Source organism: Triplophysa dalaica, chromosome 20 (genome assembly GCF_015846415.1).
Source record: "Triplophysa dalaica isolate WHDGS20190420 chromosome 20, ASM1584641v1, whole genome shotgun sequence".
Classification (NCBI taxonomy): domain Eukaryota; kingdom Metazoa; phylum Chordata; class Actinopteri; order Cypriniformes; family Nemacheilidae; genus Triplophysa; species Triplophysa dalaica.
In genome coordinates this window covers 8,572,146-8,594,949 of record NC_079561.1, presented here as the reverse complement: position 1 = coordinate 8,594,949, position 22,804 = coordinate 8,572,146, and the positions used below count along the sequence as shown (strand labels likewise).

Genomic DNA, 22,804 nt, shown 5'->3' with positions numbered 1-22,804 from the left:
ACACCGTTGCATGGCCCCTTTAAAGTATATTTTTATAGAGTAAATATTGGGCCATTTTGTTCCCAAGTAACAATAATATTACCATACTTCCTACATCAATTATACAAAAAAAATATATATTTAACTCGGTTTAAGTATATTTACTAAAAGGAAATGCTTGTGCTTGTCAAAGTTTGTAAGGTGTATGGCATTGAATCTGTAAAAATATTCACGTGTTTATAAGTTAGTAGTTAGCAAATAAAGGAATCGTTTGACCAACCTTTGGTTCTTTGCTTCATATGTTGACCATGCAGACTCTTTTTGGTTTTAATGGGTGTTTTTTGGTTAGAATAAGCTTAGAAATAATCAAGCTCTATGAAACTTTTCATGACCAACCACAGATAATGTTGTTCTAGTAACTCACCAGTCTGCTCTGTTAACATTATGTTGTTCCTCTCCCTGCAGGAAAAGTGGTAACTCCTCTGCAAGTCTGGGTGACATGGTATCTGGAGGCTGGAGATCCACACCGCCATCTGCAGGTGAGAGTGAGTATGATAGGGCCCGAGCGACATGAAGCTTTGCAGGGGATGTGTGTCGAGTCCCAAATGAGCAAAATATCTGTAGGGCTGAAGCTGATCAGTGAGTTTGTTCTTCCCTTGCTTTCGTTCTTATATTTTCCACTTTTCTTATCGTAATGCATGACACGTTCTGTCACAGGTTAAGCTTCATTTGTCATGTACCATAGCATCCACTTACAGTATGAAGTTCAGGGTAGAGTAAAAAATAAGCAATTCTTCAAAACCCAGAAGCTGATTTTGATTTGTGTTCTTTCATTTTCAAAAGCCAAACAGAAGCTTAAGCAGGTAGGTGTGTTACAGTAGCTATTGTTTATGTGTTAGTTGAAAAAAGTCTGATGCAGCTCTGCATTTGTGTTTTTCTTTTAGACTGAACACATTCCTCCTTACGATGTGGTCCCATCCATGAGGCCTCTGGTTCTGGTGGGTCCTTCACTGAAGGGCTATGAGGTGAGAGCTAAGTAGAAATCACACTGAAACCACTCCCTTCTAGAAGTCTCTTTTGTATTTGTTTATCGTGAATGTGTGTTGACAGGTGACAGACATGATGCAGAAAGCTCTGTTTGATTTTCTCAAACATCGCTTTGATGGACGGTGAGTTTGTCACCTTCGGTTACTGCATTTAGCCGATGCATTTCCAGTGCAAAACAACTTGTTGTTTAGTTTAAGTATTGTTTTTCTGAAAGGATCTCTATAACGCGGGTGACTGCTGACCTTTCTCTGGCCAAGAGATCAGTCCTCAACAAGAGACCCATCATGGAAAGATCCAACACAAGAACCAGTTTAGGTGAGTTATCATAGTTTTGTTCTCAGTTTAGTTGTAATTTTATTTATATTTTAAATGCGTGTATTTTTGTGTTAATTTATGTTATGTTTATTTAAATTTACACCTATTTCAGTTTATTGCTGAGGCAAAGTTTAGTTTAGTTAAAGTTTTTCGAATAATGTGTAGGGTAATATTTGTTTTGACTTCAATTCAACAGCAATGTTTTGTGTAGATATGCACCAATACCAAATTTCTCCACCGATACAGATAGACGATTTTTCAGAGAAAATGAATGAATATTTATTAACTTCCTGAATGTTATTATTTCATAAAATGGCTATAAATATTGAACATCAAACCGGTCATGTTTTTGAACATTTTCTATATACACTCACCTAAAGGATTATTAGGAACACCATACTAATACTGTGTTTGACCCCCTTTCGCCTTCAGAACTGCCTTAATTCTACGTGGCATTGATTCAACAAGGTGCTGAAAGCATTCTTTAGAAATGTTGGCCCATATTGATAGGATAGCATCTTGCAGTTGATGAAGATTTGTGGGATGCACGAAGCTCCCGTTCCACCACATCCCAAAAATGCTCTATTGGGTTGAGATCTGGTGACTGTGGGGGCCATTTGAGTACAGTGAACTCATTGTCATGTTCAAGAAACCGATTTGAAATGATTCGAGCTTTGTGACATGGTGCATTATCCTGCTGGAAGAACCCATCAGAGGATGGGTACATGGTGGTCATAAAGGGATGGACATGGTCAGAAACAATGCTCAGGTAGGCCGTGGCATTTAAATGATGCCCAATTGGCACTAAGGGGCCTAAAGTGTGCCAAGAAAACATCCCCCACACCATTACACCACCACCATAATTGCATTAATGAGAAATTGAACAGGTGTTCCTAATAATCCTTTAGGTGAGTGTACAGAGCACAAATTAATAGCATTTTCCTGTTTTCCTTTGATTGACAGGATGTATCAGCCCTGATCATCGGCTGTTTTTAAACTGTCCGCCGATAGTCTGTGCATCTCTAGTGTTTTTAGTTTTAGTAAACTATAACAAATTAAAGATGTACACTGACTGAATTCTGGGTCGTTACATGGTCTTTCTCCTCTCTTTTCCCTGGCTTCACGTTTCTCCCATCTGTTTCTTACTCAGCGGAGGTACAGAGTGAGATTGAAAGAATATTTGAGTTGGCTAAAACCCTTCAGCTAGTAGTTCTGGATGCAGACACCATCAACCACCCAGCACAGCTGGCTAAAACCTCACTAGCTCCCATCATAGTCTACGTCAAAGTCTCTTCACCAAAGGTGAGTCCCACAAGCATTTATGAGTCCATTTTAACACTGTCAGTCACCATCAGCTGAAGACAGTGAAGGTCCGATGCCTGTAGTATTTGTGTTTGTATTTATACTGTTTAAAATGATGTTAGGCCTGTTTCACGATTCATCGCATCCAGAATAGAAATTTGTGTTTATAATAATATATGTTTGTGCACTGTGCATAGTAAATGTGTTCTATATGTTGTAAATAAATATAAATATAAAAATGAAGAAATTTTTATATATAATTTAAATTATTTATAAATATTAATACACACATGCAAATATTTTCTAGCGCATGTATGTGTTTAAAAATAGAAAATAAATATGCACAGCCCACAGACATATATTATGTAAACACAAGCTTTTATTCTGGATGTGATTAATCACGAATCATCATTTAACAGTCCTAGATTATGTTATGCATTATATTTCGATTTTCGGTTCTTTCTCTGTCATCAGGTCTTACAGCGGTTGATCAAGTCGAGGGGAAAATCGCAGAGCAAACACCTGAATGTTCAAATGATGGCGTCAGATAAACTGTCTCAGTGTCCACCTGTGAGTTCATGACCTTTAATCACACACACTTCAATATTCCAGACTAAATGCGTTTAGTCCTTCACTTTTAACGTAAATGTGGAGGACAGTAATGTTGTTGATGCTATTTACAGCATTCAAGATAATTTGTCCCACTTTTGCTTTTCATTGGGTTTTGGGGATTTTAACGATGACTTAGGTTTAGGAAAGAAATATTGCATCATGAGATGTTTTTTTCATGTTAAGCCCTAGTTATTGCATGTCAAATAATATGATTATCAAGGCAAATATTATTAAATAACTGAAGGCACAAAGAGACACGCTTGGTTTTAAATGCACCTGCATACCTATCAAAACAAGTTCTAGTTACAAATGTGTGAACAAAGTGTTTCAGAGATCTAAAACTGTCAACTCAGTACAACATGAGAACAACACTGAAGGCATTTCATTTATAGCACAACTGTCTGACCACATTGCCATTTTATTTTGTGTTATTTGTAAATTTAACTAGTGAAACTGTCGTCAGAACATCTCAAATATTCTTCATTGCCACTTGGATTAATTGCTATTAAAAACCTCATTTTAATTCCGGTCTAAATGTGTTTACACTGGCCTTGCTACAGTTTTAGTGATGTAGACGCTTGCTTTCCAAACCACATTCTGACAAACATCATGTTGCATGTTGTTCCATAGAGCCATTATCCTACCTGTCGCTCAACATCATCTCACATCACCTGACCACCAACACAAGATATTTGATATAATATCTTCTAATTCCATCCCCTGCATTACATCTTCTGCTCCACCCTGTTTCCCCATCAGGAGATGTTTGATGTCATTTTGGATGAGAACCAACTGGAGGACGCCTGTGAACACCTCGCAGAATATCTGGAAGTCTACTGGCGTGCCACTCATCTGCCAGGCACCGCCCCCCTTAATCCACTACTGGAGCAAAATCTGATGACCCCGCCCTCAGCGATCTCTAGCCTACAGGTGAGATGCTTTTGAATGGATGGACAGAAAATGCTTTTGGTTCTTGAAGATAAGCAAAGCAAGTTAAAGTAGTTGTTACCGTATTTTTAATGTGATAAATGTGGATTTCAAGTCGGAATGTTAGCTTGGAGAACTTTAAAATGCAGACACCTGGAACTAAAGTCCTTACTGACCTAGTTAGACCAGACTTTGTGTAAATCGTCATAAATCACCCAGGAAAGTAGTCCAGATCTTGTACTTTGTATTAAATGTGTACTGTAGATAGATAGTCTGTTGTCATCTTGAAATATGACTTAAAAAAGGGATTTTAACTTAGAAATCAACCGTGGGGCTCTATTCGAAAATAAAAGTGTGAAAATATAATAATTGGTTGAAAAGTAGTTGTTTTCTTTAAACAATTTTGGGTCAGTCACCATTGTTTTATTCGTCACATTCTATTCGCATTGGTCTTTGTGCTCTTTGACCAAGTTTTAAGGCAGTCAGGAATTTGTTTGATCAAAGTCTACTAACATGGCTAAGATATTTTGAGAAATGTCTTTGTGGTTTTGTGTCCATACAATGGAATTCAATGGGATTCAATGTTGTTTGGTTACCAACAGTCATATATACTATACTATACCAGTCGATATCTTCATTTGTTTTCTGCAGAAGAAAGTCAGTCATACAGGTTTGGAATGACATGAGGATGAGTAAACGATCAAATCATTTTCATTTGTAGGTCAACTATGCCTTCAATTCATGTACACAGATAACAAACAGTGGAGTTAACAGATCAGATGTGTAATTTCCAGACTGGTAATAACAAGAACACAGTCATAAAATGGTTGTCTGTTTTGTCCCTTTCTACCCTCCATATTTTCACTCTCAGTCTTAAATTGTCTTGGGTCCACAGAAGCTGTTGTGAGTCTGAATCTGTCTGTTCTGTGTCTCATTCATGCCTGACATCTTTGCAGTTCTCTGAAACACAGGAATTAATTGAATGAACGCTTACAAACCTGCGGTGAGTAGGTGGGACGTCAGCCTGCCTTTCCCACACAGACTGTAAATAAAAACCCCGCCCTGATTCTTCTTCACATCCTCCAATCCCTTCAACCCCTCCAAATGGAAAAAGCCATGCGGTATCCCCATTAGAAAATAAAACATATATACAGATATATGGTTTTGAATGCTGTTGTTGGTGACCCATGTAGCTCACTCATAGTCTGTGTTTCAATGTCAAATATGTCCAGTGGTTTGTCAAAACAACACAAAACACTATAATAAATGAAGAATTATGAAATCAAATAGATTTAAGATCTAGGCAACACTTTTAGAGGTGAAGGCAGGTATTCAACAATAGATGATAAATAGATGACCAAAAGATATTTGACTGGACATTCAGGGCAGTACACACATTTCTGGCACTTTCTACGTCTCCATTTCACTCCTATTCAAATCCTATCAACTTCCATGGCAGTGCAAACTTTCCATTTGAAAAGGCCTACTGTTACGCCATTTACCTCATTTTATGCACTGACCCCTTGACACTTTTGTCTTAGTTTGCCGTTTCTTCTCTTTTCCGAGCAAGCTGCGCACACACATAAACACATGCACCTTGCTGATTGATATTAACACAGTGTAATAGAAACACCTTCCATAAGATGAATACACAACGCAGATACATCCGCTTGTTTTCCTGCTTTCTGAAGGAACCTGGATGCGGAAAAGAGGCTGTATCTGACCACACAGACTGATGCTTTGTGAATGTGGCAACCCTTCTAACATCCCTCTGAATGCTTGTTTCGAATACTAACTTAAATCTTTTTTGCTCCAGAGGAAAATGCTATTTGATATCGGACACCAAGCACTCACAGGCTTTGTTCAGACTGGTTATTTGATCAATTATTTGAAGTTATCAAATAAAGTCATTTATACAGACACTTATTTCGTCATTCTATAAACTTTCCATAGTACATTTTTACATAGGTGTTATTTGTTAAGAGTATGTATGAGTCATTTTTAAGTGGAATAATTGGCTAAAGTCACAATTTGATTTGAAGCATGTATTATATTGCAGTATACTAGTCACCTGATACGCTAGCTTGTTTTATTGACTCACCAGTTGTGACATTTACATTAGTTTCGTACGACCACATGACATACACAAATGATAAATAACTGCCGGATTTTAGTATGTGAGCATGTTTCGCCAATTCGTTCCCTTATTCGTTCTCTCCTTTTGAGTTAAATGTGCTCACGTTTCTGCTCATCATTTTATATAGCCATCATTTTTGGCTTCATCATTATATGCTTAATAATAAAAGACGGCGCTGCTGTTATAGACGGAGAAACTTTGATGATGTCTTTTGATATGAGCATAAAACAATAAAAACAGGACTGATGGGACATCTGTTCACGAAGAGGAAGCAAGATTAATAAAATCAAAACGAGGGAACAAATGAATAAACCGTGAGCATGATTATCCTAAAACAAGGAAAGAAATTAGTAAAACATGTTCACGTATTGATAAATCATGGGAACGCATTCTTATTCATGGCCTTGATGGGAATATTTCTTTGCATGTCATGTGCTGTGCTCTGTTGTAGTGAGGTGACCGCACGTGCCATTTTTCTCAGACACGTCCTGGCCAGACTTTCGGATGCGTCCTCCGCAGGTCGCATTTGTCCACAACATACATCATCGACATTCTCACATTTCAGTAAAAAAACGCTATAATGATTCGTCTTAAGAGAAATAAATGTAAATTTTAGAGTTTCATTCTTACCTTGAAATATGACAGTTGCTTTTCTGAAATAAAACCTGAACTAATAAACCTCGATGATGTATGCGTTGGAAAAAAATGCGACCTCCGGAGGACGCATCCAAAATCCTGGCCAGGATGTGTCCGGGAAAAATGGCACGTATGGTCAACCTAGACTGTCCTATATTGACAATGCTATATGACATACAAGCATCGCTGCTTGTAGTTAACTATTCTGAACGCTGCCGCCTGACTTAACCTGTAAAATAACACTATAAACAGTCTATCCTAAATATATGAAAAAAAAAAATTATCAGGTCCTGTGTGAACAAAGCCTTAGAAACTAGTCAAATTCCCTGGCGAGACACATCTCCCCAAACCTTAATACACATTACGTGTTATCTATATTTGTGTACTCAATGTGTGTATATGCATCTCGGGTCTTCTAAACAAGCCATTTTTCTTTGGAGTGAAACAAAAAAAGGAAAGGTGTCATCCCAATATTCTTTAGAGTTGTCATTTCTCTCCTTCCTTCTCAGAACCAGCAGTTGTCGCTGGCCGGGGGTGGAGGGGCGGTTGAGGAGGAAGAGCAGGGGGAGCAAGACAGCCTCATGCCTTCCGACGAGGCCAGTGACTCTCGATCCCTCCAGCGTGGCGGCTCTAGCTCCCTGCACCCCCCGGAGGACGAGGAAGAGGAGGAGGAGGAAGAAGACGAATACAAACCTAATCGCCACTCCCAAGCGTACAGGGACATGTACCCGCCCAACCGTAACCACCCAGGGGGTATCCAGAGCGCTAACGGACACGAGGCACAGGACCGACTCCTGCGGCAGCGAGACTCGCAAGAAGGACACAACCAACGGAACAACCGGCAGCGCGCGTGGCCGAGAGACAACTACTGACCGCACCATCGGGAGATGTTAGGGAGGGTCAGGGTTATGAATCGGATTGATGTGGATGGGAAAAGTTCTTGCTGTTTTTTGAGCTTTTGTGGTCATTGAGGTATTGCACTATGTTGGCGTTTAAAAAACAGCACAGCTTTTCTCTTTAAAGTGCAAACGCATGTTCTTATTAAAATAGAATTTGAGCTTCCTTTGGATAAAACCCCAATTGAGTCGAGTATTACTTTTTATTTTTTTATTTTGCATATCGGTTTTCCCTCTCCCTGAACCTAATGAGCACAGATGGCATTATGGGAAAAGAAAAAGCACTTTTATAGCATGGGTTGTTAATCATAATGAAAGATATCGTAGCAATTTGTTGCATCTTATTTTATATGCTTCTTGTTAATGCTTTGTAATGGTGAAGGTCACCATATTTTGGTTTCTTTTCTCATGGCCTCTGGACAGCTTCAGTCACTCAGGCGCCTGGTATAATAAGTCACTCTTTGTCACAGATGTAGCACACATTTTGCAAAAGCACCATGTAAATGTGTTAGGATATATAAAGGGAAGGAATTCAGGGCAAACAGGGTTACGCTCTGCTTTTGTGGAGTGGAACTTATAAATCGCAAATGTAGTCTTGGATTGCACATCAGGCCAGAATAAAGAGAGGCAGTCAATTTCCATAATGCTGCATATGAATCGAAACAGGTCAGGCCACTTTTGTCCTAAGAAATGATACACATTGAAAACTGGACATGCCGCAAGTAAATCATTGTCTGTATTTTTGCTTTTTTATAGAAGCTCTTGTAGCTCACCAGTTTTTGGTAATTGTAGATTTGGGAAACGTTATTTTATAACTATCTTCATAGGTAGTTTTTTATGACTTTTGGATTTGGCCGAGAGTTCATTGTATACATTTGCAAGTCATCTGTTGGTAGAGAAAGCATGAGGATGAGGAAACAGGCTACTCGTGAAAAAATATATAGGAGAATCAATAATGCTGCGAATGTAGGAACCCTCTTAAACAAGAAATGTATTCATGTGTACTATTAGGTGGTCTTCACACACAATGCGTTTTTGAATCTTAAAACGGGTTTTGAAAAGCGCAAAACTTGAGGGTCTCGAGACACACTTTTAATGACAGAAATTGCCCGGCCAACTTGATAATGCACAATACGTTGCAATAGACGCGAGTTGGGGGGATAATAACATAATAAAATATGTCGATTTAGCGCATATTTACATATAAAGCAATGCAAAAGCACTGGAAAGGAATGGAAAACATGTTTTGTGTGAACCGTACATTAGTATACTTATTTTATAATAAAAATAAAAAAGTATACTTTAAGCCTACATTTCATGTGCTTTTCAGAAATATACTTAAAATTGTACTTAATTATAGTTTTAAGAAAATCTTATTCTTTTGATGAGCCTATAAGTACATTTTTCACTTTTTTAGTTTATAGAGAGTATACTGCAAAGTGTACTTTTATAAACTGAAAATGTGTTAAAAGTATTAAAGTATACTATCAGTATAGCTATTCACTTGTAGTACAGTTGGAGTATAATTGAAAATACTCAAAAGTTAACTTAAAGTATACTTGAAGTTTCATAAACTAAACTGGGCCAATTTAGTCCTGCTTATTGAAATAGTACACACACAAATATACTACTAGTACAGTGATTTAGGTACACATATTATTTAAAGTAAACTTGAATTTAACTTAAATATACTTAATAAAATGAACTTGAAGTATACTTTTTTATTCGTCTTTTAGCAAATATTGAGCAACCTGATAAATATGTTTTGTTTGCCTGATGGCTAAAGCTATTTTAGGCGCTGTGTAACAAAGAAAAATTTGGTTTTGGTGATTTACCATGCTGTTGTCTTGTAAGTTTGAGAAAAACAGTTTTTGTCTAAGAAGACAAGGAATGTAGTTGCATGACTAGGAAACAGCATCAGACTAAGATGGCCATGAGTTAAGTCTATCCCTGAGGAGAATATGTATCTCAAACGAGTGATCTTCCTCCATCTTTCTTTTCCTGTCGCTCTTTCCTCTCTGAGGCTCTAGGCGTTCGAAGGGGCGGTTACCGAGAGCTACTTTAAATGAACAGAGTCACACCACACTGAGCTAGAAAACAAAAATGAGTGATTTAACGTTGAGTCGACGTTAAATTGGTTATTCTAATTAAATATTACGACCAAATCAAAGATCCCTTTCTCTTTACCACTAGATTGGAATGTAACCTGTAGCAGTTTAGGCTAAGGTTTTTTCCAATGAGACTGGCCTTAATGTTTACCTGTATATCTGTACCACTGCATGTCTCAAATACAATTATTTAGGACTATTTGCACATTAGGGTTGGAACAGGACCTTTAGGGGTGATTCACATTTCGCGTCTTTTGCGCAAGTTAGTTATTTTAAATGTAGACACACGGCAGGTGTGCGCAAATAGGGAGCGATGTGCTCGTGACGCGCATATGGTGCGCCGCGCACATTTTTCTAGCCACGTCGGCACCGCATCGAGATGGAAATAGTTAATCTTTTCGGAGTGTCGCGCAAAATGTGAATCGCCCTATAGAAGACTTTAAAGTATATAACTCGTTTTTGTTGATATTTAAAACTCTGCAACAGGTTAAAAGTAACACATGTAAGGATAGCTAATGGACATATATATATCCTGTTTTTTAGAAATACTGCAAAGTTTACAAAGTCAGGATTGCTTTCACTCAGAGATCGTTGACGTGAGACGCGTGTGGTCTGTTGTACGGTTATGTGAAGTCACGTAAAGTTGCAGTACACTTTCATGTAGCGCTGTATTGATTGATTTGTCATTTGGGAGATCAAATTTAGAATTACAACAATTTGCGATGGCCTGTATATTTGAGGATGTACCTCTAATGTCGCCATCCAAGAAATTCTTTTTCTTAGTTAACTTATATAATCTTTCCAGTATAATGCAATGTTTATACGTAAAACTTATCACGTAGATTACAGAGTTCATAACAAACATGCACAGAGACTTGAGTGAATGTATAGTTGCATGCCTTAACCTCCGCACCGACGTGATGTCCGTCAGAGGGACTGTGTTAAATTGACTGTCCCTCTATTGATTGTGTTGGATCTCTACACTCCCAGAATGCACTTTGAGAAACACCACCCTCAATGTAGATTGTAAAAAGATTGTCTTACAGACCAAGAATGAACCATCAATGTGGCTAGTATGTTCTATCGCACACTGATATCCAAACATGGGATACACTACCTTGTAGCCACTACACACAGAATGCAAATGTCCAAACATACTCTGTGCAAACACGTGAACGCAAATGCTTCGTTGTGTATGATTGATATTTCCATTTTAACAAAAAGTATGCATCCTATTCTCGGCAGAAAGTTTAGTGCAAACGTTTTTTTATGGTTAGCTGTTGTTCCAACAGTTCATTCAGTTTTCATTCAAAAATAACTTAAGATTTTAAAAAGATAACGTAAGATTTTCTTTAAACATCACTCCACTATAACAGTAGCAGGCATTTAAAAACACTAATGTATGTGTGTTTATGCTAATGTGCACAATGGTGCACCTTATGGCAAATGGTGGTACTGCATATTTGCGTTGCATCGTGAATTGTATTGCGTTTTTTTGTGTTTGCGTTCACATACTTGAGTAACTTGTAAAAAATAACTTAAGATGTTAACAAGATAACAATACTTTTTTTAAAACACAATATTATAAACGATATATATGTTTATGCTGACACTATAAATTATAAATTGTTTTCGCTTTTGTGTTTGCGTTCACGTTTTTGCATGTGGAGTATATTTTGGCCTAAATGAGCCTTTTTACGTCAGCAAAGAAATGACACAATTACCTGTTAACAACCCATCTCAGGTCATTACACAAGTCACTGTATGTCCCCAGGCCTTGCCTTTCTCACGTTAGTTTAAATTTATGTAGATTGTGTATCGCAGTACTGGATATCGTGTTTATTCGACCGAGCGTTATCTTGTGCAGGCCATTTGGAGGGTAATGAGAAATTGACATGTTCTGGGGTATGGAAGTCAGGGTAATAAATCCACTATAACATATGCCTTGACTGAACCTCTCTTTTAGTGTACTGCATCTTTATTTGCTATCAACATGTCTCACTTTAATCTATTGTTCTATATTTAAAAAAAGACAGAAAATCAGAGCATGACTGAAAAAAATTCTATGCAAGTGTTGCATGATATCTGATTGTTTATTTTGATTGTTTCTGATCTACTTTAGTATTGCATTGATTCTTGTTGTTTGTAAGTATTATTCTAGATAGTAAGACAATTCACCCTGTTTTTTACTGAGCACAGACAAGGGGCTCCTGATGGAAGTTTTTATTTATTTATTATTTGTTTTAAAGCTCCTCTTCAAATTCATGGGCTTCAATACCTCCACTGTTATCGTTTTATTTAGTTAACTGTTGAGCTTATCATATAATTGGATTTATGGTTTGAAATGATGTTTTGGGTTCAAGTTAAGCTCTATCAACAGCATCAGTAATTTCTGTATTTGTGTAAAAAGCAAACAAATTGTTCACACTAATACACTTATAACGGAAGTCTATGGGGCAAGAAATTGCATAGGGATTAATGTTATAATATGCACTGTTTTGTGAGTACAGTGTGTTAACATGAGACTAGTGTGATATAATCAGAAATATTTTTATATGGAAAAATATATATAAACTCTTCTAACCCTCAATAACGTCTTAGCCCTTAGACTTACATGGTATGTGCATTATTGTAATAAAATCTCAATTACCACAGCTGTTAGTCATAGAGAGTAACTTGCATTGAATGTTTTTGGACTTAAAAAAATTACTATTAAGTTGCGTTAATGCAAGCTTGGAAACTCTTCATTGATATTAAGAAAGAAAAGATAATGTTTATATGATATACAAAAACATTTATGAGCTAACTTTTACATTTCTTAATTTGTCAGAATACATGCTACATTTTTCTTGTTTACGGCATGGTATTGTTTTCCAGCAGACCAGTACAGCTACCATAACAAATATTTTCCTTTTTGAGGTATAAGCAGCACAATTTTTATGACGAGTATAATTTGAGTCCTTTGTCTTCTATTCTGTATGCAATACAAACATGGAAAGAAAACGCCTTAGAACATTAACACTTCCTCTTCTGTGTGAGTAGAGAAAAAGATATTGCACTATTTTTTTCTTTTTTTGATGTCTGCTTTGTATTGAAATAAATGCACTAGGTAGAACAATAATCCCAACGGACATTGATGTGTTCCTCAGGCTTGATGTAGGTACACTCTCTCTCGCCCCTTCATCTTTATGACATGCCAACATGAAAGATAAAATCCTGCCTGATGCTGTATATGCTTTATATTTAAATAAAATGCCACTAGTTAAAAAAATAAAAAACATTTTATGTACTTTTAACACTGAGCGTGCTTGATTTTGTGCACATTTTTGTTGTCTTTGTAATTAACATATAAAACGAACATATCACACATTGACTTCTGATGTAATCTATCAAATTTAGCATTTATATGAAATTTCAAGACTAGATGGAATATTTGTACTCGTTTTTATTCATATGGTATAAAACCTTTTCCCATAAATGCGCAAAAATTGCACATTATTTGACAACTACCCTTTTTATAAAATAATCACAGACCCTTAGCATAAAACAAAAAAGAGTATATAGTCAAAAGGTCTTTATTTCAACCCACAGAATGAATGAAGAGTTTAGCTCATCTTCTGAATGAAAACAGCATCTACATATGCACTCTGACATCATACCAAAATATTGGTATTTTTTCACAATTTTACTGTCCTCAACACAACCTAAAAGTAAAAAAGCAGGTGATTGTGACAGTCTTATACTAACGGTCATAGACTGGTGTGAAATAGGGTAAAAATGGATCTGTAGCATATTACAGTTTTTCTTTCTATTTGTCTGCACATTTCTTCAATACGTGATGTTTAACAGAGTCTACAGCGAAGACCCTAATGAAAATGCAGTGAATCATTATAATCACGTGTATAGAAGGAAAACTGAGGAAATTGGATGGAAATAAGAAATCGTACAGCCTCAAGCCCAAATATATAGGTGGAAGTTTGACTCAGGCAAAGATGGTCTCCTCTCTTCTCTTCTTGGTGAGGATGGTACCAGGTTTGTGCTGGGCTTCGGGATGGTTTGCCAGCTCGGGCGGGCAGGTGGACACAGGGCTTTCTAGGATGGCTTGTTTGAGGTCGTAGAATACAACGGAGTCCTCTTTGGTCAAGAAGGTCAAGGCTACACCACTCTTACCAGCACGACCCGTTCGGCCAATACGATGGATATAGTCTACAGAAAAGAAGTTAAAAGTTTAGTAAAAGATTAATCCTCAATGTAGTTTTATATAGTATAGTTTTCTCTTATACACAGGGAACAATAACTGTGGGAAGACAGATTTGACAAATGATTACAAACAAACAAAAAAATCCCATAACACAACTGTAAAATGTTTTAAATGTATGATGTTCAACTTACCTTCAATGTTCTTGGCCATGTCATAATTGAGGACCATGGAGACATCATGGATGTCGATACCTCTACCTGCCACATCTGTGGCCACCAAGATGTCTTTAGCTCCAGCCTTCAGATTAGACAGAGCAAACTCTCTCTGCTCCTGACCTTTACCACCATGAAGTGTACAAGCATTGTACTGATGGGAAAAAAGACGAGGAAACAAGACACTCATTAATTTAAGACCATAACGCAAGACCTCTTCTAGCCCTTGGTCAATTTTAACCAAAAAAAAAAACATCTTAAATGTTTAAAATTGTTTACATCATTTGATTGGTATAAAGCTTGGTGATTTTTGTGGCACTTGCTATGTTAAAGGGTCCTGAAAAAGGTCACATTTTTACTCCTGACTGCATTTGCTTGGAGCAAATTCTGCAATAAACTCTCAGATTTAAAAGAGACAATGGTAAAGCACTCACTCCCATCTTCTCCAGAGACTTGGCCAGAACGTCAACACCCTTCTTCTGGTTAACAAAGATGATGATAGGCGGCTCGAAGCCACTGCCCAAAACTTCCAGCAGCTTCTTCCTGTTAACGTACAATAAAATAATATTATGAGAGTAATGTTTTCGTCTAATTTATAATGGGTTGTCTTTATATATGGAAAACACAAAAAAAATGTGCACTCTGACCTCTTTTCGCCCTCTGACATGAGGATGACCTTCTGTTCAACCCTCTCGTGAGGTTTGCCTGCAGATCCGATGTAAACCACCGCAGGGCGCCGCAGGTAACTTCTGGCCAAACGCTCAACTGCTGGAGGCATGGTGGCTGTAAACATGACCGTCTGAAATAAGAAAGAAAGATGATGAAAATAAATAATGCCTGGGGTGCCTACAAGTCCTGATCCATGTTGATGATATTTCCAGTCATTTGTATTTGTTTTAGGGCTGCAACTAACGATTATTTTAATAATCGATTAATCTGTAAGTAATTTTTTCGATTAATCGATGAATCGGATAAAAACAAAAACCAAGAAAAGCATTCATTTCCAACCCTTTATTCAAAAACAGAACTAAAATCTTTAGAAAGTGCACAAGCATGTTGCTCCTTGAACATCCCTGAGCTGTTATAAAAATAATAAAATCAAATAAAAATGGACTAACACAAAAAACATACACATGTATGCTTTACATCTGCCAAATATATAGACTTTTTTTAAATAAAAGTGCCACCTGAGCTGCCAGAACAATAAATACTTTATAAAAACTAAAGAACAATACAAATCAGAAAACTTAACAGGATTTGTTTGAATGTAAGAACTTGTTCTCTACACTACACTACACTACACTGCAGACAGACACTCGCAGATGCACACACTCGCAGACGCACACACTGACAAACACTGACACACACACACACTCTCTCTCTCAAATTCACTTGAAGCTTATTCATTCAATTACTACCATCATTGTAGTAAGTGCAAGCTTCATTTAAACACCACATTTTAACAAAGCTTAAGATGACCAAGAGCTATAAAAGAACTTTAAAATTAAATTAAAAAGTACAACACACACAAATATATTTGTCAATAATAACCTATATGGGAGAAAGCACAGAATATACACTGCAAAAATTGCTTTTCTAACTTAGTAGTTTTGTCCTGTTGTCAGTCCAAATTAAAAAAAAAATCTTATATCAAGAAACATGTACTAGACACATGAAAAAGCATAAGAAATTATGTCTTGTTTTCTGAAAAAACACCTCAAATTAAGTGATTGTTTGCTTAAAGCAAGAAAAATTATCTGCCAATGGGGTACAAAAATAATCTTAATGAGATATAATTTCAAACAGAAGTTTTAAGCATCAATCAATTTTCTTGTCTAGTAATCTTGATTTAAGATTTTTTACATATTTGGACTGGAAATTAGACAAAATTACTAAGGAAGTTTTGCAGTGTAGCTATACATGACAACAGATTGATAAATGAATGGTCCAAAAAAGGCGAGTGAATAAAAACGTGTCTTTAGTCTTACAATGCAAAGCGCAAAGTAACTACACCACCCCTGATTATACTGTTATTAACCAGCTAATGCTAACTTGTGATGCTTGTCAAGCTGGATAACGAGTAAACACCAGCACCAGGGACATTACGTTCTTCACTTCGAAACGGAACAAAAGTAGGATTCTGTAATGACTTAACCTGCTTTTGAACTCCCTTCCTCCTCATCACAGACTCCAACATGTTTGAGTTTCAGGTGCTGGATCATTGCCGCGTTGCTCCCGCCATGTCGCGTTTGCATGTTTTGTAGTTAACAAAGTTTTTCTGTTTATTTAGTGTGAAATGCTCCCGCACCTATGATGACTTGGGTCGCGCTGATTTCTCTGCCTCCGTCATGTATCTTTCCTCCGCTCGTTTTTTTATTTTTGCTCCGCCCTGTATATGAGGCGCCGAACTCTGCTAGCATCAGTGCGCGAGAGAGACCGAGTGTGTTTACTTCGCTCCGCGCTCAAATAAAGTTTTTTTTTTAATAACCAAACGTCTCCGTGTCGCGCGACACAACGAATCGATAATGAAATTCGTTGACAACTTTTTTACTAATCGATTTTTATCGATTTTATCGATTCGTTGTTGCAGCCCTAATTTGTTTTATAAATTTTGACTATGAATCATTTTGTGAAATGGACCGATTGAATAAATAGGACAAGCACTCACAAACCAGACCAGACATAAACTAACTGCATGTAAATGTTATTTACATTTCAGATATGGATTAAATAACTAGAGCAAATCATGCATATATAATGCATATTCAATAAACTCAACATGAATTACCTGTCTGTATTTGTGTTTGCCCGACACAAAGTTCTGCATCATTTTTTCAGGGTCCTCAGCATCATCCGTGTCTGGCTTCAGATTGGTCACAGGAATGTATTCTAGAATCTTCTGGACGTCGGGTTCAAAACCCATGTCAATCATTCTGTCAGCTTCATCCAGTACCACATACGTGCACCTGCTCAGAACGAGGTATCGGTTCTCCAGCACGTCAATCAACCGACCAGGTGTAGCGATGACAATCTGTTGATAACAACAGAATACAACAGCAAATTGTTTATTACTGCTTTTATCATTTTTGTATAAATAATGCATAATAACAAACTAAAATCAACCTTACCACTGATATCAATCACTTAAAATACTTTTCACTCTGACTGGGATTCTAGTCAGGAATAACAAACCACCAGATTTTCGTTCTTACCTCACAACCCATCCTGAGTTTGAACCCTTGGTCTTCCCTGGATATTCCACCAATAACAGCTACTGTCCTGATTCCCAACGGTTTGCCGAATTTAATGGTCTCCTCTTCGATCTGCTGTGCCAACTCACGTGTCGGAGCCAAAATTACGGCATACGGCCCCTGATCAGAGTCCTCAATCCTACAATCGACACTCACAGTTAACAGTGATTTTCCACATGTATTTACATATAACTTATGAACGCTTTAATCCGTTTCGGCCCAGAATCTCACCTGTCAATCTTAGGCAGAGTAGTAATCCAAACCAGTAGAGGAATAAGGAAAGCTGCTGTTTTACCGCTACCAGTCTCAGCCACACCAATGATGTCACGGTTCTGTAAACCAATAGGAATGGCTTGCCTCTGGATAGGCGTTGGATCCTAAAAAAGGCAATAACAAGAATAAAGACCATTTTATTAAATGTTTCCATTTTACAGAATGTTACAGAACATTAAAGTTTTGTGAAACATAAAGGAGCTTACCTTATAGCCGCATTTCTCAATAACCTCCAGAATATGTGGAGGCAGCAAGTACTCCTTCCAGTTGCGGATAGGGTTGGGGATCTTTCCTCCTTTGGTTGTGATGCTGTAGTCTTCTCTAAAGATTCTCCAGTCTCTGTCGGTCATCTCATCAAGCTTCTTCTGAGACCAGTGCCGGTCATCCCAGCGCTGTTTGGCTTCCTTCTTACGGACCTTCTTGAGCCGCAGTCTGCACAGGACACAGGATATTAATCACCTGATCTGAATTTTTTTTACTAAGTTAAATAGAACTCCCATTAAACACATTGAATAGATGCGTGTGCGTCTTACTCCTCCTGCTCCTTCTCTTCATTTGTCCGTCTTTTCTCCATCAGCTCTCCATAGAAACGGGATTGGTCTCTCTTCTGTTGTTTGAGGTCGATGCCAGCGATGAAACCACGGCCGTAGAGCTGAACCTGATGCTTCTCTTTATATCTGAACACATAAAAAAGTTGTTATCGAGTAACTATTTAGCACTTTCCAAGTAAACATGCACAATCCAGACTGATATAACCTCAACACAGTACAAAAATAAGGACACTCACATTGGGTTGTAGTCAGTTGAAGTGTCTTCAGATGCATCCCATTCAAAAACAAACTTCCTGTCGTTTAGATGCCGCGTACGCCTGCGTTTCTTCATCCCACCAAGATAGCGCTCCTAAAGATTAAGAATAAAATTTAAAAACTTGTCATCCATTTCTACGATGGTGCCTCATACAGTGCCTTGCAAAAGTATTCATCCCCCTTCATTTTATTCACAATTTGTTACGTTGGCTTTTTCTCCTTTGCTCAGTGAAGAAATATGCAAAAACGTACTTCAAAGAATCTTTGAAACAGTAAGAAACATTCAAGTGGTCCAGCTAGTGATCAAATATTTGTATTCCTCACTGTAACTTAAATCAGCCTTAGATTGTGTAAAACACAACATTGTCTGTGTGAACATTTTTGCACGAATATTTAATGAGACAAGAACTGAGGTGACTTTTGCTTGGTCTAAACCCAGGGTTAAACATTTTCACTGCACCTTTATGGCCTGTAGTTCTTTTCCTTTGTCTTTTTCTTCTCTGATCTTCTGCCGTCCGTCATCTTCCTCATTGCCATTGTTCTCTCTCTCCATCCGCTCTCGTCTTTCCCGGCGCTCTCTCTCCTGAGGATCCTCTGCAGATTCAAGCAATCCATCCGTAAGTCAAGCTATTCATGTACAGTTGAGAACCTGACTATTTGAATATTCGTTTATTTAAATAAAGTTAATAAAGAAGTAATCTGTTACGCTTTGATTTTGTCACAATTTCACATCAAACACATTATCTTGTTCATTTTGGTTTTCATGTTCTTGATAAGAAAAACAAGTATATAGGTCTATTTTACTCTGGTGAAAATCTGTTCAACAAGCCAGCGGTAAACAAAGAGAAAACAAGCAGCACTTCTCTAACTCCCGGTAACAAAACCCAGAACTGACAAGAACTTCTGGCTTTATTGGATATAATGTTGATAATAAAATAAAGTAAGCAGGCTTGATACCTCCATGCCGACTGTTAATTGATCCTAAAAACAAGCGGAGCCATAGTAGTGCCATTGTAGTGCTTGTTGTCCTGTTTATTACGTGATTGTTATCTGATCAGAGGAAGAATTACTAATCCTGCTGATCACCAGCGCATATAAATATTGTTTTCTTTGTCATGTCATGGTCAGTGTCTGTCTTGTTTAGCTTTGCATTGCATTTCCATCAATAAATAAAATCAACTAAAGTAGCCTAACTAAGGAATTACAGTGCATTATAAAACAAACAAAAAACATTTTAGCAAATTTATTTACAGGCGATATGACCCTGTTTGAAGTTAGGTATGATAAAAGGTACCAATCTAAGGCCAAATTTATTAACATTAGTTGCAGTGAAATGTACATATTAATGTTTCAAATTGTTGAAATCAGCATTAGCATAATATATTTCCAACGAACGAACAACAACCCGAAACAAGTTTTAGTAATACATAAATTAATCATCCAATCATTTAATTTTATGTTGGTATTTTTATACAAACTTATATATAAGTAATGTTAATGAATTCTGTGGCTCACGTTTTTAAAACATTTTAATATGGTGATGTGAGCAGAGCCTAACAGCAATCCGTCAGGCTTTGCTGTTATCTTAAAAAAAGTGTGTTATCTTAAAATATTTAAACTAGCTTGCAATCTGACTGAGCAAAGATTTAGGAACACATACAATTTTTTTTTCTGTATATTATAAAGTAAGTGTATATATCGTAACTAAAGTATGGTAATACTAGACAGGAACATTCTAACCCTGTGGTGACGTAGTTTTTATTCTTAGGGAAAAAATACAACTTTTCAAATAGCATTTTGAATTTTCGAATAATTACTGCGGATCAAATATTTGTGCACATCCCTAAAGAAAATAATTACTATGCTCCCAAAAAGTGTGTAAAAAACAAAACAATGTACTGGTGGCTTGACCACTTTACATGTAAACTGGGTAACTTTTGTCTACATGGATGCTTTCTGGACAGCTTAAAGTAATAGTTCAACCAAATAATACAAATTCCTTCAATTCCATCATTTACTCATCCTCTTGTCATTTCAAACCTGTATGACTTTCTTTCTTCCGTAGAACACAAAAGAAGATATTTTGGAGACTGTTGGTAAACCAGCACCCATTCACTTGCATTGGTTTTGTGTCCATACAATAGAAGCCAATGGGGGGCACTGATGTTCAGTTACCAACTTTCTCCAAAATATTTTCTTTGACACAGGTTTAATATGACATGATTTTTATTTCTGGGTGAACTATCACTTTCATCTACAAAAAGCAACAGTGACAGTCAAACGTAGACTACTCACCTAACATCTTTCTCCCGACTTCCTGAAACACTCTTCGTTTCTTCCGCTCATCCTCCACCTGTTTGCGCCGGTCCTCTGTTTGCTGTTCCCTCCGTTTGATAGCTTCAGCTTCACGATCTGCTTTAGACAAGAATTTAGGCTGCAACAGGAAGATTTAAGACTTTAACTTGTAAAACTTAAAAAAACGATCTATTACAGAATATTATTAAGTATACTACATCCTAGTTTTCTAAATAAGTATATTTTCACCTTAGCTTCTGCCTCCTCCTCTGCTTTCTTCTTGGCCAAAAGCTCTTCAAGAGAGAGAGGCTGCACCTAAAATGAGCAGAAAGTGTGTAGGTCAACAAGTACACAAAACGCATATTTTTATAATTTAATGATCGCAATGAGGTACCTTTTCCCTTTTCTTATCATCTTCCTCCTCATCCTCTTTTTTCAGATCTTTCTTTAGTTTCAAATCCCTTGATCTAGGAGAAAGGCTCCTGAGAAGAGAGAGAACACAGTTATAAGGCAATATACACTTCCAACCATTTCGGGTCTGAGATATTTGTGTGTACGGCATCAGATGGTCAGTGGACGAATGCCATACCTTGATTTCCTGGAGCGGTCTCGGTCACGTCTGTCTCTCTCTCTGTCTTTACGGTTCCTGTCTCTTTCTTTGTCTTTTTGACGGCGATCTCTAAAGACAGAGACAAGCAGGGTTAATGTAAAGCAAAACTTTCAACACATGCATCATTTGTTTTCAGCATCTAGTCCTACACACCGGTCAGCAGATTTGGATCTGCTGCGGGAACGCTTGCGTTCACGGGATCGGTGTCGTTTCCGCTCTCTGCCTGGAGATACTTTACGATCACGCTCCCTGGATCGAGAACGACTGCGCTTACGAATCTCCCGCTCCTTGCCAGCGGTGTCCAGATCCTTCTTTTCAGAGTCAGCAGGCATCTGTGGAAAACGTGAAGAGAAGTTTTATGTGTTATGTGTAAAGCAATGCTGTATGGATGCTTTTATACTAGAAATATATTTAATATAAGGAATATACCAAGACACTAGGAATAACTAGGTTATATTCTTATATTCATATATATATATATATATATGAGAATATAACACTTGTTCAATTGAACATAACGTGCTTTTGCATTGCTTACGCAAAAGGCCTTTCACAAATATACAAAAACATACTTACGTTTAGGTATTTAAATATAGGTAAAGTTTAGGACAGTAGTGCATGTAAATGTGTAATATAACTTCCAAATATTCGATAATATACCGACTGAACACGATAAACAAACACACACACTGAGGAGACTTAGTTCAGCAACGAACCCATTCCTCCAATAAACAAAGCCGCTGGAAATTCAATAAATACTACTAAACATTAAACTAAGATGTAAATATTTATTTTAACCATGCTGCAAATAAAACTGCATAAAAGTAAGTCATTCCTCACCTTTAGTTCTCACAATTACAGCGCTTACGAGTTCTGTTCGTTTTACTAAGCCGCCATGATGATCGACGGAAGTTCTACGCACTTCCTGTGAAGCATTCTGGGAATCGTAGTAAAAATGAATTTAAAATACACAACATCGTTTAAAACCACAGTATTTTTATTAACAATACAATTTAATTATAATAGATTAAACGATTAAAGTGAACAATAGTATCCAGTTTATGATTTTAATATAATAAATGTTATATATCTATTATTCGTTCTTGTTATTCCGCTTTTCCTGTTTGGGGTTTTATTAAACTGTGTATACGTATTTATTATGACCATAGTAATGAAACGTAGTAATTATATTAAAAT

The 22,804-nt window shown here is 37.1% G+C and overlaps 2 protein-coding genes across 6 annotated transcripts in view; one reads left to right on the top strand and one right to left on the bottom strand.

The window, feature by feature from the left end:
- Positions 1-13,255, top strand: part of cacnb3a (calcium channel, voltage-dependent, beta 3a) — a 29,727-nt gene extending 16,472 nt beyond the window's left edge. The window contains exons 6-15 of one of the 5 annotated variants that reach the window (XM_056732167.1): positions 445-518; positions 823-842; positions 924-1,004; positions 1,090-1,148; positions 1,241-1,341; positions 2,492-2,643; positions 3,118-3,213; positions 4,015-4,185; positions 5,139-5,185; positions 7,465-7,519. In XM_056732167.1, coding sequence (XP_056588145.1) covers positions 445-518; positions 823-842; positions 924-1,004; positions 1,090-1,148; positions 1,241-1,341; positions 2,492-2,643; positions 3,118-3,213; positions 4,015-4,185; positions 5,139-5,168 — 784 coding nt within the window. In that variant the 3' untranslated portion in view covers positions 5,169-5,185; positions 7,465-7,519. Of the gene's footprint in view, positions 1-444; positions 525-822; positions 843-923; positions 1,005-1,089; positions 1,149-1,240; positions 1,342-2,491; positions 2,644-3,117; positions 3,214-4,014; positions 4,186-5,077; positions 7,029-7,464 lie in introns of those variants that run through there. The other 4 variants (XM_056732166.1, XM_056732165.1, XM_056732164.1 and 1 more) reach the window with 4 other exon arrangements.
- Positions 13,256-13,518: 263 nt separating this feature from the next.
- On the bottom strand, positions 13,519-22,530 carry ddx23 (DEAD (Asp-Glu-Ala-Asp) box polypeptide 23). Its single transcript, XM_056732155.1, has 17 exons — positions 22,448-22,530; positions 21,761-21,939; positions 21,587-21,676; positions 21,392-21,479; positions 21,247-21,312; positions 20,998-21,136; positions 19,163-19,296; positions 18,684-18,796; positions 18,430-18,573; positions 18,103-18,328; positions 17,855-18,000; positions 17,585-17,762; positions 17,161-17,403; positions 15,020-15,171; positions 14,807-14,915; positions 14,352-14,526; positions 13,519-14,165 (listed from the first exon to the last, which is right to left on the bottom strand). Exons 2-17 carry the CDS (start codon positions 21,937-21,939, stop codon positions 13,942-13,944), a joined length of 2,406 nt encoding a protein of 801 aa, XP_056588133.1. The 5' UTR covers positions 22,448-22,530; the 3' UTR covers positions 13,519-13,941.
- Between the last annotated feature and the right edge of the window lie 274 nt (positions 22,531-22,804).

Bases quoted from the DNA above. Each gene is read 5' to 3' on its own strand.
- ddx23 (XM_056732155.1), bottom strand. From the start codon at position 21,939: ATGCCTGCTGACTCTGAAAAGAAGGATCTGGACACCGCTGGCAAGGAG. The intron at 19,297-20,997 runs GTGAGTAGTCTA...TTGAATCTGCAG, and splicing joins AGTCGGGAGAAAGATGTTAG to AGGATCCTCAGGAGAGAGAG. The intron at 18,797-19,162 runs GTGCAGTGAAAA...CTTAATCTTTAG, and splicing joins AAGAACTACAGGCCATAAAG to GAGCGCTATCTTGGTGGGAT.